Source organism: Manduca sexta, chromosome 26 (genome assembly GCF_014839805.1).
Source record: "Manduca sexta isolate Smith_Timp_Sample1 chromosome 26, JHU_Msex_v1.0, whole genome shotgun sequence".
NCBI lineage: Eukaryota > Metazoa > Arthropoda > Insecta > Lepidoptera > Sphingidae > Manduca > Manduca sexta.
This window is the reverse complement of record NC_051140.1, coordinates 3322452-3340827: the sequence shown is the minus strand read 5'-3', so window position 1 is coordinate 3340827 and position 18376 is coordinate 3322452. Positions and strand designations below refer to the sequence as shown.

The 18376-nt window shown below is 35.0% G+C and overlaps 1 protein-coding gene across 4 annotated transcripts in view; it reads left to right on the top strand.

Annotated features, from left to right (window-relative positions):
• LOC115450041 (zinc finger protein 675) overlaps window positions 1-17714 on the top strand; it is a 52037-nt gene extending 34323 nt beyond the window's left edge. The window contains exon 5 of one of the 4 annotated variants that reach the window (XM_037443125.1): window positions 16662-17714. In XM_037443125.1, coding sequence (XP_037299022.1) covers window positions 16662-17566 — 905 coding nt within the window. In that variant the 3' untranslated portion in view covers window positions 17567-17714. Of the gene's footprint in view, window positions 1-348; window positions 1981-9693; window positions 10910-12086; window positions 14985-16661 lie in introns of those variants that run through there. The other 3 variants (XM_037443123.1, XM_037443124.1, XM_030177959.2) reach the window with 3 other exon arrangements.
• The last annotated feature ends 662 nt before the right edge of the window (window positions 17715-18376 follow it).

The following is an 18376-nucleotide window of genomic DNA, read 5'->3' as shown; positions in this document are numbered from 1 at the left end:
TTTAAACACCTCCAAAGGAGAGAGGTGTGCTATTTGTCGTAAAAAAGTTTATATTGTGATCATTTTTTAACCCATGGTCTGAATTAAATAAATATTTCTGCATTATACTTCTTAATTAGGTACCAACATTAAAAATAACTTTTAATCATTAAAACTAGAATTGAAAAAAAGATTACCTGGCTGAAATTTTAATAATTTCTTATTAACTCATATATGAAGTCAAATATTTTGTAGTGGTTCTAAAAGTCGCTTTTCTTTGTTGTTTATTGCTTGTAATTAGTTTTTTATTTCTTACTTACCAACATTCAAAAATACGTCTGTAAATAAGGTATTTTCCTTTATTTGTAGGTGGGCGGCAAAACGATATTACAAAAAGTGTACCTGAAAATAATGAAGCAGTGAAATTCAATCTCTCAACAGAGGGTGAATCAAATACAGCGCCAAAAGCAGAAATAGTGAAACATCGTCACAATATAACTCAGATTTTATTATGCTCAAATGCAACTCCAATACGAAAATATGGTGGAATTGGATACACTTGCTGTTATTGCGAGGAACAATACCAACAGGCCACACAGCTCAAAAAACATACCCTGGAAACACACACAGATGTCTCTCAAGCAAACTTCATGAAGAATATGAATACGTCGGATTACCTTGTGAAACTTGATATCACTTCTCTACGTTGCAAGCTTTGTAGCAGCGACATCGACACTTTAGAAGAATTTATGAATCACCTGAACAAAAAACATGATATCAATATATTCACCGAGATAAAAAACCACATTTTCCCATTCAAATTGGAAGGAGATATACTGAAATGTTCAATCTGTTCAAGCGATTTTACTAAATTCCGAGTGTTAGTCAGCCACATGCATAAACACTATAGAAACTTTGTATGTACCACTTGTGACCTTGGATTTGTAAACAGGAACAGTCTAGCGCAACATTCCGAGAGGCACAGGACTGGCTCCTACAGATGCGCCCACTGCCCGAAGATACTCGACACTCATATAAAGAAAAAGATTCATGAACGCACCCAACACACGCATTGTGGACAGTACTACAAATGTGGCTACTGCTGTGAACCGTTCAAAGATTACTGGAAAAAGGAGGCTCATTTAACAGAAGTGCACGGTGTTAAAAATCTGACACCAATATGTCAGGCGTGTGATAAAGTGTTTAACAGTCGTAAATCACTAAACATTCACACCAGGCGCGATCACTTAATGGAGCGCCCACATAAATGCACAGAATGTGACAAGAAGTTCTTCTCCACCACTGGCTTGAAGAATCACGTAGTGATACACACAAAGTCCAGAGCCTTTCGCTGCGAAGTATGCTTGAAATCTTTTGGGAGGCAGAAGACATTGAATTGTCACAAGAAAATCCATACCGCTGTTCAGAAATATAAATGCAAACATTGTGAGGAGCCGTTCCAAAAAAAATGTAACTGGCGAAAACATATGAGGAATAAGCACGACGAAATAGTATAATTTGTTTATTTAATACGTGGTACTTATGTGTGTAAAAAATTTGAAATATTCATTAACATCTATTTTCAATTTTCAAATAATAAAGTAGCTGTCCTTTACGTCTTAACTTACAAATCAGGATTAAAATTAATGACACGAAAAATTAACAATTAAGTACTTACGCAAATCCATGGTTCCGATCATAAATTATAGTCGTGTTCACACAAAATAAGATAATAAGAGCTTTGTATTTTTTTTTTCGAATTTTCCTATCCTAGTTGTACAATCTGATTGGAAATGTTAGGTCAAGTTTTATTCAGTCTTCTTAAAGTAATGCATTTGTCAACAATCAGCACCTTCGATATTTATACTCGTACATGCATAATATTATTACCTACCTATACTATGTATAAAAATAGAAGAATAAATGTCCATATAGAATTAGTGTGTGTACTCTGATTATGTAGATATTATGTTTCTCAAATAAATTCTATATACATAATAATACGTGCGGCAAAAGCTTTTTAACCAATTGGAAATAACAGGGGTTATACCCATTACCCATCTCTAATGACTGCACTTGAAAAAAAACATTTTAACGAGAAAGTTTACCGCCTTCGAAAACACTAAAAGACAAAAAGTAATTTAATATTCAATATACACCACTTGTTTTTTATTACTAAGAACAGAAAACAGCTTTGTAAGCTGATTTCAGACAAATAAAAGACAAAATTATTCCTAAAAAAAGAGAATATTTTGATCAAGTTACATGGATTCATAATTACGGTTTTCTAGTGTTCATTAGTCAATCGTGAATTAATGAACATAATGCCAAATTTCTAATGGTATTTGTTACTTATTATGTGTTCTGTTTCTGCGGGATGAATGAACATTTTAACTCTTCAAAGCTTTTTCATTTTTATATAAACAAAAATTCTAGCTGCGCATGTATATAGAAAAGGTACAGGTACTATATAGAAAAGACACTTTTCTATATACACTATTTCTTTTTTTTTTTGGAATAAAAACTATTGGTGTCTATTAGTTGCCAATTTCGGAGTTGCCTAATTAAAGTTATACATTGTTTCGTATATTTGTTTATGTATTATTTTTAATGGTTTTTATGGTTTTAGAAGGCGTTAAATATATTTTTAATATTTTTTTTTTCTGTTAGTATTAAATAGGTTAGATGGCATAGTAGCATCGCGCATTCTGTACGACTTTTGCGCTTAGTTTCTACACTTCTGTCTACCCTATGAAAAGGGAAAAATATGTGATCGTAGTATGTGTATACATATATGTAAAAATTGATCCAACTAACAAAGACTTGCAATTTCGTTTACTTGGACAACTTACTTATTCCAGTTATTTCGGTTAAATGTCACATTAACATCTTCGTTTCGATCCAGGCCGAGTAATATGGCATTAGGTTTTTCTGTTCATTATTAGCCCGGGACTACAATTTTATCCGGTAACCTGTAATTAATAACATCTTACCAGCCCCGGATCTATGGGGGGGCAAGCCGGGGCCCATGACCCGGGCGGCGAATTCAGAGGGCGGCAAATCCAAACTTGTCAGACGAATAGACAACTCATAATTAACGCAACTTTGATTACTGAGACATCCAGAACATTACACACGTAAATTATTCCCCGCGAGGCGCGAAATGATGACGATGATGATGACAAAGTTAAAAAGTATAGGTGGTCGGGGGCGACATTATCCAGATTTTGCTCCGTCTCCAAAAAATTCAAGATCCGGGACTGCATCTTACATTAATCATCCCCCATTAGTTGTGTGCAAAATTCCATCCGTTAATCCTGTATCGCACACGAGCGCAGCCTGTGGAGGTCGTCGCACGCGGCGCGGCAAGCAGTGGCTCTGCGAGTGCTATCAACACTGTCGTTTTATTCGGTTAGCCGTTTCATCTACTACAAAATGATCTGAATTGAAGTTACTATGATGGCTGCCTGAGATACTTTCAATAATTATGACATCTTTGTGGATATCAACTTAATGTAAAAAGAGAATTGAATGAAAAACTAAACCAAAATAAATGACTATAATCGCTACAGGACGAGATAGTACACTGCGCGTGCACAGCGAGTGTGTGGTCGGTTTCGTCGCTTTGCGCCAAACGCACTTTGACTCCAGGCGAAAAACTAGTACCAAGCGGAGCACGTGTAGGTGAGAGGAGAGAGGATGAAACCTGACGAGGGCGTTATTCACACTCAACCTTGCCTCCTGAAAATATATATTGAGATAGATATTGATGATTCTAATACTAATAGTAGTAATTATTCCTTGACTAATAGTGCTGAGTCAGTACACACCAAATCTGTGGTTGAGACGGACATGCCTGGCCTTATTGTCTCTCAGAGCACTGGCCCGGGGAACTCCCAGGCAGATGAGAGCTGTGCCTCAACAACAAAGGCTTCATGTAATGTTTCTCCCACTATTGTGTTCTCTGACAACTTCGGAAGGGGCTTTGGGTCATCGCTGAGCAATAGCCTAGAGCACTCCGCTATGAGTTACTGTTTCCCAGGAATGCTCTATAAAAATATTATTAAACAAGTTGTTAGCAAGACATATACTCCTGACTCTTGTATTGCAATATTAGTAGGAAATAGCTTTAATTTAACTAAAAATGACATATCGAGTAGCATAGGCTCTATGATCAGCCTTAATTGTCAAAAAATAATACTTTGTGCATTTCCTTACTTATCAAATGTATCAGATAGAGTAAACAATCATATTCACACACTTAATAAGCAGATGCACTTTTTAGTAAACCATTACAGTGATAAATTTATATTTTTGGACGTCAGTAATTTTATTGAAAAATGTAGTTTAAGTTTGACTAGGGATACAGTGTATCTGACAAATACTTGTAGACATTCTATAGCTACATTGTTAGCATATAATATTAAGACAGTCATAAGTACTAGGACGAAGTCCTCAATTACTACATGTTTTAGTAGTACTACTAATACTATTGTAGTCAATAATTTAAACATTTAAGTATGACAACAGAGGAAGATGACTTGTTTTTAATGTTAACCCACCAAAACATAAATCGTTTCTCTGGCAAACTTTTGACATTGAGTTATTTGTGGAAAGGTATAATGTTGATATTTTATGTTTTACTGAGACATGGTTGAAACCAGATAGAATGGCGTTTAGTGTCAATGGCTACAGAGTTGCCAGCTCGTTTATTAGGATTTCAGCAGAAGGTGGAGGCACCATGATCCTCATCAAGGATGGTATCTCTTACAAGGATAGACAAGATATAACAAAACTTTCTGTTGAACGAGTGTGTGAGGTCTCATGTGCAGAGACTAGTGATTATATCATATTGTGTGTATATAGGCCTCCTTCATCCAACATATTAGCTTTTATCTCTAAAATGGAGGATATTCTAAAAAAACTTAAGATGCATAGTAAGATTTTAGTCTGCGGAGACTTTAATATAGATTTACTGATAGATACAACAGACAAAAGTTTATTTTTGACTTTGCTCCAATCATTTAATCTTAACTGTCACTTTCTCGAGCCAACTAGACTAACTACAACTTCGGCCACGTGTATTGATAATGTTATCTCAAATTTTAAAATTGACTATAAAGAATTATTAACCGGTGTTCGCTCAGACCATACTTGTCAAATGGTCAAACTTAATTGTGTAAAACAAAGAAGTAAAAACATTATTAAATTTAGACCACTATCCCTACGTAATTTGCAGAAATTTAGCACAAAACTTAATTCCGTGCTGCCTATGCTGACTTGCGACTCGGACAACCCAAATAATATGTTTGAAACATTATTAAATAGTGTGACAAATGTATTCAATAAAACATGTAGTGTAAAATCAGTAACACTAAAAAATAAAATATCTTTCAGTGCTTGGGCAACCAAAGGTATTAGGCGTAGTAGAGATGTTCTATACGAATTATATGACAGAAGGTCCTTTACACCTGATGTCAAATTTACTAATTATGTAAGAACATACTCTAAAATTTTTAAAAGTGTATGTAGGTATGCCAAAGCTGCTTATATTAGTAGAAATATAAAAAAATCGGATAATAAAATTAAAACAACTTGGAGAATAATTAATACTGAAACTGGCAAAACTAAGTGTAATGACAAGATTGTATTAAACATTAATGACGAACTAGTTTCAGACAATAATTCTGTGGCTAATTACTTCGAAAAGTTTTTCAATAACATACCATTTGAGACGACAAAATGTCTGCCATCCTCACCAGAGGCAGCTGAGTCATTCTTAAAACAATATTTAGATTTATCAATTCCAAATTTCGAATTTGAATGTGTTACTCATTATGATGTTATAAAAGTATTCAGGAGCTTAAACATGAAGAGTACTGAAGATCTTTGGGGTTTGTCTGTTAAAGCGTTGCAGTCAGTGATAGTTAGCATCGCCCCAATCCTTTCTGATATTTTTAATTGCTGCATAAGAGACGGCATATTCCCTGATCTTATGAAGATAAGTAAAGTAGTACCAATTTTTAAAACTGGTTGCTCCAACACCCCCTCCAATTATAGGCCTATTTCTATTTTACCAGCTTTAAGTAAAATATTCGAAAAGTTAATGCTTAATCAAATGCTGGTGTTCTTTAATAAAAATGAGATTCTACATGACAGGCAATTCGGTTTTACAAAGGGTAGGTCCACGCAAGATGCAGGACGTGCATTAGTTAAAGCTGTGTTGGATGCCTGGGAGGGATCGCAGGATGCTTTAGGGGTATTTTGTGATCTTTCCAAGGCGTTCGATTGCGTTGATCATGGAACCCTCATTTTAAAGCTCCACTATTACGGCATTAGGGAGTGGGGCTTAAACTAATATCTTCATATTTATCGGGTCGGAAACAAAAGTTTTTATCAACAACGTTTCCTCTGCAGGGTCCACAGTTGGGATTGGGGTCCCCAGGGTTCAATTTTGGGACCATTTCTGTTTTTAGTTTATATTAATGATCTACCGTACATTATTAACAAAATGGCTGAAGTTGTATTATTCGCTGACGACACTTCACTAATATTTAAACTAAATAGAAGGGAAGGAAATTTTGTAGAGCCAAATAAAGTATTTAAATTGATTTCTGACTGGTTTTCTGCCAATAATCTTCTATTAAATGCAGCAAAAACTAAATGTGTTCGATTCTCGTTACTGAACAAGATTAATGGAACTGATATTGATTTAGACGGGAATAAACTAGAATTAGTACCCTCTACAGTCTTCCTTGGGGTTTCTATCGATAGGAAATTACAATGGGGACCCCACATTCAAAGAATTTCGAGTAAATTGAGTTCTGCAGTCTTTGCTATTAGGAAGATCAGATATTTAACTGATGTGGCTACGGCAAGGTTAGTATATTTCGCTTACTTCCACAGCATTATGTCTTATTGCATTCTTCTGTGGGGTACTGCAGTAGATCTGCAGACCATTTTTATTTTACAGAAAAGAGCGATTCGTGCAATTTATAACCTTCGGTCTCGCGATTCCCTTAGAGAACTGTTTAAGGAGGTGAATATACTGACTTTGCCAGCTGAATACATTTTTCAAAATATTATGTATGTCCGTAAGAACCTAGGTACTTTTATGAAAAACAGTGACTTGCACTGTTTGAACACTAGAAATAAGAATAAACTAGTTGTTCCAAATTTCCGGCTCTGTAAAACAAATAAATCTTATCTAGCGAATTGTATCAAATTCTATAATAAAATCCCTCTTGAAATAACCAATCTGCCCGGCTACAAATTTAAGTGTCATGTTAAGCGCGAATTAATGTCAAAGGGGTATTATAATGTAAAGGATTACCTCGATGATCAGACGGTTTGGAAAAACAGTCCTGCACACCCTGTCCAACCCTATGTTAACGCCAATATTATAAATTAACTACATAAACGTCTCATGTGTACCTTTCTACAATTTTGACATTATACTGGGTAACAGTTTTAAATTTATGTGACATATTTTATTTTATATTGACTCATTGAATTATCAATGTATAATAGACGACCGACCGATCATTTTGTTGCACCAGCCTTAAAATTTATAATCTTAATTATATTGACCAAGATCTGCGACAAAATATGAAATGAAAATATTATGTTTGTAAATGTAGGCGTATGCACGCTGTACACTGACTGTTTCATAGTTTTTATAATTTTTTAGTATTATTGTTTTTTCCTTAGTTTTTAGTTATTGCTAAATACTTTTATGTGGATTTTCTCCGCAATTTTACGGTGATGTGCGTGTATTAGCTTATATAATTAATCAGACTTTGTATAGAAAAGACTTATTAAAAAATATATATATATTTAATAACAATATTATAAATGAATAGACAATTGATGACAAAAATAAAGCCCGGAGTTTCTTTCTGCCTTTCTTCTTCGGGTAGTCATCGCTTAGGTAGTTAGTGAAAGGCTGGTAGGTTAGCTAGGTTAGGGCTTTTATTGTCCTCACCGGTGAGGATCGCGACGCGTTTCTCCCTTATTGCTTATTTAAAAATACATACATACATAATTTTATTTCTTCTTCCCTGCCAGCCCGAGCTGGCTTCTTTGTTACTAAGTATATTTTTCATTTATTTTATTGTCTTTGTTTATATAAGCTAATCTAATTAAGTAATAATTGAATATTCTCATGTACCTTGACTTATCATAAGTGCAACTATGTTCGCCTACGTGATGAATAAAGCATTTTTATTTTTTTTTTTTATTTTATTTTATTTTTTATTGATGCGGGGTTAGAGCTACCGCTTTAAGCTGTAGTGTGACGAAAGTCGGAAAGTTAGCTTTAAGAATAAAATATTTCTACCACGATGATCGCAAACCCAGAAGACCATCTTAGGCGAGTTAGATGCGATCGTCATTCCACGTTGATTAGCTATGTACGTAAATCGTTTTCTCAGCCATTTATTGATGAAAAAACAAACTCTTCTATTAGTTTATTGGAATTAAATATGGTATTAACACTATGAACATTTTCAAATGGCAAAACTAGTGGCGGCGTGGTATGTGTTGGCAACCAACTTGGTTTTCTATGTGGCACCCTACAAAAAACGAGATGTGATAAATAAGAAATTGAATGTTGTGTTCGTATAAAATTATTTTCTTTATCCCTACCACGAATTTTCGCATTATAGTATAGTATTCGCATAGAGTAATTTAACTCTTCCTGGTTCGTCAATTATCGCAACATCGGAGCTGTCAGTTTTGACAGCTGTCCTAGAACCTTATGCGTCGGCGCGTTAAGACGCGCAATTCTCAATTATATATACGATATGTGTCATAAACAATGTAATAAATCATTGATTTTCGATCTGTAAACGGTGTTCGTTTGTGTATAATTCATTAGACGATACACTTTTCATTGGTGGTCTGTGACCACCGCAATGTCTATTTCTGCCGCCAAGCAGCTGTGTGTAGTCACTGTTGTTTTCCAAGACATTGTAGCTAATGTATCTACTGGACGTAATAACACTTAACATCTCATGTCTTAGGATGGCGAGCGCAGTGGAATACCAAACAATACTTTATAATTCAAGGTGTTGGATGGTGTTTCTACTGGTTATGGGCGATCGTATCGCTTACCATCAGGCGAACAGCAAGCTCTTCATGTCATTCAAAGCAATAAAAAAAAACCCCACGTCTAGAGACAGGTGCTGCCGTTTTCCATAGATTTTGATACATGCTTATCTATGGTTACAAGATTTACCATTCGATGTTTACACGCGCGCAATGTTCAAACTGTCGTATTGTGGTTCAAAATAGGCTCACGGGCGCTATTAAATGAAACCATTACGTTATAAAGCATGTGATTTGGTCAAGTAATAAAACTAAGAGTAGCCACGAGTTTACTAAAATCTTCTTGATCCACATTCCGCATTCGAAACAATAATCCGTGATCAGGATTACCTTTCTTGATGTCAAAGGCATCATAATTTTATTCTAATTACGTAGAACAATATATGACGCAATTCTATTTGTAGATATTATAAATGGTAAAATTAATTTCATCATAGCAAGAAAAACAGAAAGACATCTTCTGTTTTTATCAGATCCATCATATACCTTAAATTGTAATTATCGCTTGAACTCTTATATTTCGAACAACATCACCACCAATCATTACAATATCATTGTATAACAAATAAAGAAACAAAAATTATTCAATACTCCTTTTCTTTGTAGGTAAACCAAAAGTTGAACACATCTCAAAAAAATTCAAGATTATATTCTGCACAAAGAAAAAGTTAGAAACAAAAGCAGCAAACAGAGAAACCAAAATTATGACGTACAAGAAATCAGACAGACATTTGCTAAACATTAGAGAAATATTGAGTTGCACTAATGCGACTCCAATAGGACGGTTCCATGTGATCGGCTACTGTTGCTGTTACTGCGACGAAGGATTTAAAGAACCAGCCTTATTGAAGGAACATACACTATCAGTTCACAAAGATACCACTCGAGCGAAGTTCATGAAACAATCTTTACGGGAATTCATAGTGAAACTTGACATAACGTCATTGCAATGTAGACTTTGCAACGATGACATAGAATCAATAGATCAAGTAGTAAAACATTTGAAAGAAAAACATAAGAAGAATTTGGTTAGTGACACGAATGGTCATATAATTCCGTTTAAATTTTATAGTGATAATATATTCCGATGTTGTATTTGTGAAACTGAATTTTTGAAATTTAAACCGCTGCTTCTACATATGAATTCTCATTTTCGAAATTACGAATGTAACATATGCGGAGCAGGGTTCATTAACGAAAAGAATCTTGCCAACCATAAAAAAACACACGAAACGGGCGAGTTCAAGTGTGAACTTTGCCCTAAGGTGTTCAACAGCAACCACAAAAGAAAGATGCATGAAATGACACACTATGACGAGAAGCGGCACAAATGTCCATACTGTTTAGAAAGGTTTCGCAATAACAGATATAAAAATGAACACATGGCCAAAGCGCACGGGATTCCTCTTCCTGTATACAAATGCAATGCTTGCGACAGAAAATTCACGGACAGCACTCGCTACGGGACTCACATGAGAAAAGATCATCTGATGGATAAGCCACATGAATGTTCCGAATGTGATAAAGCCTTTTTCTCTTGGACCAAATTGAAGAATCACATGGTGACTCATTCTGGGGAAAGAGAATTTCAATGCCAAGTGTGTCTTAAATCTTACGGAAGAAGGAAAACCTTAATAGAACACATGAGGATTCACAATAACGATAGAAGATTCAAATGTGAACATTGTGGACAAGCGTTTGTTCAAAAATGTAGCTGGAGGGCTCATGTCAGGAATAAACACGGAGAAGATGTGTGAAGTTATAGGTGTTATTTTTTTGTTTTAACTGCAATAAATTACTTACATTAAAGTTTTTTTCTCTACATCAAGTTTCTTTAGAAACTTGTTATGTTAAGTATGGTAATGACCAAATATTTTCTTTCAAAAGTGAGTTTATGAATTTCTACACCTGGATACAATAACAACAATAAATGTAATTGACAAGATACCACTTAACAGAAGCTTACATTTTTAGACTACTTACAAATATTAGCTAGATATTTTTTAATGGTGTAAGTATGATCTATAAGTAATTGGTTAGGGTAACCTCACACTGTTATAACCATATTACAAGGTTATTGAGAAGACCCTAATTACATTTATAGTGGCTATTATAAGTATACAACTGCAAACCCAGTTAGTCCCCGGTGTAAAACTGCTACCAAGCAATTCAGTTTGAGCCTTGATTTACAGTCAATGTGCTTTTAAATATGCACGGGAAAATGGCAAATAGGTCGAGAATACTACTTGCCAAAGAGGAGGGCATCCACACGGTTTAGGCTTGCGATTACATTAAAATAATATCCCGGATATCTGTTAGCTAAGAAATAGCTGATGCAATTACTAATAAAAAATCTTCAAAGAAATTTTTAACGCGTGCTTATGCCTAGTAGCCTCTAAACTTGCTACAAGCCATATCAAAGAAGAATTGCGCACAATGCCTCGATCATGTATCAAAAATATGTTTGATGTACATATTTTATTAATTATTACAAAAAAGATAAGCTATAGTTTGTTAAAATGTTTGGCTGTTTGGTAGAAGTAAACGCACATATTGTTAAACGGATTTGGTACACGCGACCTTATGTCTTAAATTCACAAATCGGTTATTTTTTCTCCCGGTAAACTAAGCTTATATAAACTACAATAAAACTTTTATACCGGATAAAGTATTTTCAAAATTTTTATACAACTGAAACAAGAGATTTTCAAACCATTTCTTGACGGTAAGCGATACAACCGCCCAAAAACAATAGCAACTCTATCTTAATTATAACTTCAAATTACAAAGCACTGCGTAGCATTCTCCTAAGTATAATGTACGTCACCTTGAGACATATATGTTAATGTTAGATTGTTATAATTTTAGTGTATTCCTACTTTTAATATGGACATTACAAATCTTATTTCAAGCTTTATTGGCATGAACGCCATCAGTTATAATAAACATATAAACAAAATTTAAAAATAATAAAGTAATATAAACAATTCTATTTGTAGATGATCCAAGAGAAACACCCATGTGTCTGGAAAACTCTAAAACATTTGGGAAGACAGTACTTAGCATATTATTTACCTCGAAGAAGAGGATCGAACGTTTGGAGTCTGAAGAGTCAGCAACAGAGACTATGAAAAACAGAGCGAATCTTCAAAATCTTCTGCTTTACACTAACACAAATCCCATTAGATTTAAGGACAGTCGTGGATACGGGTGCTCTTTTTGTCCCAAGTATTTTTCAGAGTCAGCTGAACTCAAAAAACACTTCTTAATAGAACACAACAGCGACGATCTTATCAAATCCGTTACCAAAAAATACATCGAACATGTAGTTAAACTCGACATCACTCACTTGAATTGCGCACTTTGCGATATGGATGTGCCAAAAATGGAGGATATGGTAGCTCATCTAAAAACCGTACATAATAAGGAAGTGTACAGTGACGCCAAGAATCAACTTCTCCCTTTCAGATTTGACACGGAACAATTTCAATGTGCAGTTTGTTACGTGAGCTTCTTAACGTTTAAGCTGCTTCAGGAACACATGAACGTTCATTATCAAAATTACGTTTGCAAGTTATGTGGAGCCGCGTTCGTCATGAAGCGACTGTACATGAGCCACGTTAAACGCCATGGAGACGGAGAGTACAAATGCAATATTTGCAATAAAATATTCTATACTTTACAAAATAAGTTGATGCATGTTCGTTCAGTACATAAGGGATTGGACAAACGGAACAAATGTAAGTATTGCGACGAAAGATTCCGGGACTACTGGAAGAAGATCGAGCATATGATAGAAAAGCACGGAATGCCGCCAGTTGTGTTGAAATGCCAGGCTTGTGAGCGAACCTTTAAAAATCAAAGATTATTGAGAAATCATACAAAGAAATACCATCTTCTGGAGCGACCGCATAAGTGTCCAGAGTGCGACATGGAATTCTTTGGAAAGAGCGCACTAGAGAAACACATGCCGAAGCACACCGGGATTAAGAAATACAAATGCATGGTGTGTCTGAAGAGTTATGTGACAAAGTCCACTTTAACTCTCCATATGAGGATTCATAAGGACGATAGGAGATACGCATGTTCAGTTTGCGGCCAAGCTTTTATACAGAAATGCAGTTGGAGAGGTCACATGAGATCTAAACATGATAAAATTGTATAAAATTTATGTGGCACAATGCCACACACACGCACTATTGGCATTGTAAAGTTAGCTTCCACTAGAAAAAATCATTTTTTGTCAATATCATTTGAAGTAATGAAGACATTATCATCGATAATGAGGGAATAAATTTACCTACAATTGTAATAAGTAAATTAGGCAACGGTATGAGGCTCAATGAGGAACTACGCCCATCTGTTGTCTTTTTTTTATTCGAGATGACTTTTGTTAGGCTGGCAAGGGGCAGCTTATACAAACAAACACTTTCGGACTTTTGGGTGTCAGGTTCAGACACGCTCCACCCTTTAAAACTAAGTGACTATGCTGACGGCAACCCACTAACGGGTTACTAACCGCAGCTCGAGACGGTTACTGGGAGAGGATGGAGATATCAACTAATATGGGTTGAAATGAACCATTTAAGTATATGTTACCGTTATTCGTCGGCACTCAGGCCGCAACTTTTAGTAGGGTCTAGAGGAAGGAGAACGCAACGAAGTCAGCGAAGACAGAACTACGGTCTTGTGCAGTTCTGAAAAGCTAGTTCACTGATATCGTCCTCTGGATCGGTCAGATGTCCATCTCCCTCACGGTCTGCGTTTATATAATAAAATCTACGTCACGTCCCGAATGCCCTTATAGAAATATTTTTATGCTAACACTTATTTTGTTTTCATTAAATTTTTTCCGTACTAACGCTTATTCGGCTCTTCATTGTAGCAATTATACTTCACAAGAATCTGCGCGCGCGTGCGCTCACGCACACACACACACACAAATTAAAATGTAAATAAAAGGTACCATAAACCTAGTTATAGTGTAATATAAAGTTTTATCTTTACTTAAAAATGATCTCTATATAACAGCTATTATAGCTACATGTACTTTTTAAATTTAATGAATTATTTAACTATAATATTAAACTACTTAGGGTGAAGGACGCTGGCGGCTATGACACAGGTAATAATAGTGCAGCCGCCAACGACATACTCTAAATAAATAATAATATTCTGTAGTAGTTGATTTTTTTTTCATAATTGTAAGAATATTTATTTCATAAATTATAACTTGTTGTAATATTAAAATATTATTATGGCCCACAATAGGGCCTAAGTCTACTAAATTTAGTGTTAATTGTAATTCTTAATATCATCATAGGGTTAATTTATACTCAAATGTATAACATATTATGTTAAATAGATTATTATAAGATAATGTAACCAAATATAGACTGTATCCTAAAATAGCTCAGTTTCCAAAATCCCATAAATACTCCAAACCGTTTCAAAGTATGGATTTATGTGTCTGCGACCAGAAACGACGCTGAACGTGCCACTGGTTCCAAAGGCATTTCCATTATGAAGATAATTAATTCCGCAATACATGGCGACTGTAACTAAGTAAATTTTTCCATTAATAAAACTTTAAAATTGTATTCCTATTTTTTTAATGATACAACATTAACTTTGGAACTTTTGATTAAAGACCACGCCTAAGTCTAAATGTAATTATTACTTTTTAAAAATAAAACTATTTTTCAATATGTTTTAAGAAACTCGTACTTAAATGTTCATAACATTCATACTTACGTTAGGAAATATAATATTGCAGGCCATGTTAAGCATCCACGGTCCCAACATGGCCCACCATCTATGTTTTGTTATTTTTTGTGTTGTAATGCAAAAACAAACATGTCTTTGTTAATTCTTCTATTAAATATGTTGCAATTTAATCAGTGGTTTTTTTATGACCGAGAAACGCTTTTTTCTATTCTTAAATAAAATGCGCTATCGAATGTTCCCTTACCATCACAGTAAATAATGAATAGGTAATTAAATGCATATATTTCTTATTTTTATTTTCCTGAATGTCATCTACAAAAAAATAAATAATAATATTCTCATAACTTCGTCACTCGAATACAAAATTATGGAACATACTTATAGTCAAAAACTCGTAAGTACCTGCTTACTAAAAGAGTAGTTAATAAACGTCCCACATTTTTACAGATCGGTCAGGCGTGACACCTAGGAGCAAGGAGCGAAGAGAATCCTCGAGTGTATGTGTAGATGGCCCAACGAAACTGACTCTTGACAAAAAACTTAACTTTTGTTCAGTCATCACTATACGGCCAGTCGGAAGCAAATCTCTACCATCTATCAGAGAAAGACAGCAAAGGATTTCTCACCAGAAACGCCTTACAGAGTTAGATTGGCATTTTGACAACATTAGAACGGTACTCAAATGTTCCAATGCGACGCCGATGCGTTGTCGAGTTGGCACCCGCTTCGCTTGCAGCTATTGCCTCGATCAGTTCCAAAATCCGACTGAATTGAAAAATCATACATTTGCAACACATTCTAAAGACAGACCTGAATTTTTCTCTCAGAGATCATTATCAAAACATATAGTATACTTAGACGTAACCTCACTACGCTGTAATATTTGTAAAGAAAACATTGATGGTTTACAAGAGTTGATGGATCACTTGCGTACGGTGCATGAAGAATTGATTCATAAACAAATTAAGAACCAAATAGTACCATTTAAATATGAAGGAACGCTGCTATGTGCGATATGTTCTACTGACATGAATGAGTTTCCGGACCTTCAAGATCACATGAAGGAACATTACAAAAACTTTTTATGTGAATTTTGCAGCTCCAGCTTCATGATTAGAAGTAAAATGATTGAACATAAAAAGGCTGTGCATATGGTCTAACATTATGGTGGTCGATGTATTTACTTTAGCTTTATTTGTTTTTATTGTGCTAAACGAATGCTTCAATTAATATGTCCTTCATATAAAATAAATTTACCATTCCAAAGATACTAGATACGTACAGTAAAGTAAGGTGGCGTATTCTGTTGGCGGACGGCGAGCAGCAGCCTCTTTGGTTAGTGATCATGTTTGGACTGTAATCTACTTACCTTTCGGTACGGCATATGTTTTTTTTTTAATTTCCTTTGGCCATGGTACATTGATACGGGAACAGTTTTATTATTATTATTTTTATGTTATCATGAATTACATTTACACTTAATAAGATGAGGTGCTTTCAGTTCCTACACTATTGTTAAGTACAAGTTTATTTTGCAAAAACACGTCTAACATACATACATAATCCTGATCCCATGAGAGATCGAACCCGTGCTCTCAGCTTTACATCTTACTCACAACCGTCTGCGATAACAGAAGCTCAAGGATAAAATAAAAATATACTCCGTTTCCACTGAATATTATTTGAGTATATAGTAGAGGCATTGCTGAAGGGTCGAAGAGTGGCGACAACCAATTAGAATGAAAACTGGTGTTGTATTGTCTTATGTATTGATTGATTGTGTCTTAGCGTCACCACACAGATGTTTGGATAATTAAAAGAAGTGTAATTAATGTCATCTGTTTTAGGTGTAACCAGATGGTCTAAGAAACCTGCTTTGAGGAAACAAGTAATCATCATCGAACCAAGAGAAGATCGACAAATACAACTAAAGAAAATTAATGAGGTCCACAAACATTTACATAATGTTAGAACGATTCTTCTTTGCTCCAACGCTACACCCATTAAAAGATACGGAAGCATAGGATATGCATGCGCTTTCTGCAATAAAGAGTTTCCAGAAGCTGTTAACCTAAAGAATCACACTTTGGAAACGCACGATGACAATAAAATAGATTTCATGGAAAATCGAGCCATGCCGAGCTTTATCGTCAAATTGGACATAACGTCGCTTTTATGCTCTCTGTGCAACAATCATTTTGAAAATTTAGACACCCTTAAGGAACATTTAATATCGGTGCACAAAAAATTCTTTCACAACGATATAAAAAATCACATGGTGCCATTTAACTTCGATTACAATCTCATAAAATGTGTTATTTGTAAAAACGAATTTAACAATTTCAAAGTTTTACTGGAACACATGAACATGCATTACCGAAATTATATTTGCGAGGTTTGCGGTAAAGGATTTATTAACAAACGAATATTAAGGATACATACGTACAGACACAAAACTGGCGAGTTCGCGTGTACATTTTGTTCAAAAATTTTCGATACAAAGGTCAAGCAGAAAGAACATGAAAGAGCTATACACCTGTGCTTAAGCAAGAGGAGCAAATGTGGGTACTGCGGCGAAAAATTCACCGACTACACGAAGAAAAACGATCACGAAGTAAAAGTACACGGGGCTAAACCTATAGTATTGAATTGTCAGGCATGTCATAGAACTTTTGGCAACCAACGAGCACTGACGGTGCACGCGAAAAGCTATCATATGATGGAGAGGCGAGCGTCGAAGAAAACTAGTTAGAAGTCTAAGTTATGCAGTGAAAGTATAATAATCAGAGGACAAAGTGTCCGTACTACATAACAAATAAATAAAAACTCATTGCCCTTTTATCTATTGAAAGCATTACACAATTTTTTCTGTGTAAATAAATTCAAATTTTTAAAAAGCATTTTTTGTCTTAATGCCCTACTAACTATTTTCATAACGTTCCAAAACCCTCATGCGCCCTCGATAGAATCTGGTTTTCACCCAATACTTCGAAGGGCCGTCACGTCGCGTCCATCAATCTATACACTACATATCCCAGGCAATTAAAAGTAACGCCGTATAACATAATTAAAACGTTTTTTGTGGCTGTATTTAAACAGGAACGCGCGATATTTTTTAGGCCTCCCTGAAAACACTGGCGGAAAGCAGCGAATGGGATATTGAAATTTTTAATTCGAGTCTGTATAGGCCAACACGCAACTGTGTGATACAGAGAGCGTGTGCTGTGACTAACTTTGATTTGGCCAAGACATAGTGGCCATACTGTACTATTTCGAGATAGTCATTATACTTACCTACTGTATAAAGTACCACTTAAAATTGATGGTGACCATTGAAGCCCAACTCCTAACCAAAGTACCTACTTTGGTTAAGGTCCTGTGTACCTACACAGGACCTTACCTACCTTTATCTATCACTCTCGTCGAAGAGGCAAGCAGTTCAACCAGTAAGTACATGATTGATTTTTGTGATTAAGTGCACGAAATGGACCTATAATAAAATAACATAAACCACGTAATATTTTAAACTTTAATCATTAACATTATTTGGGTTGCTAATTTA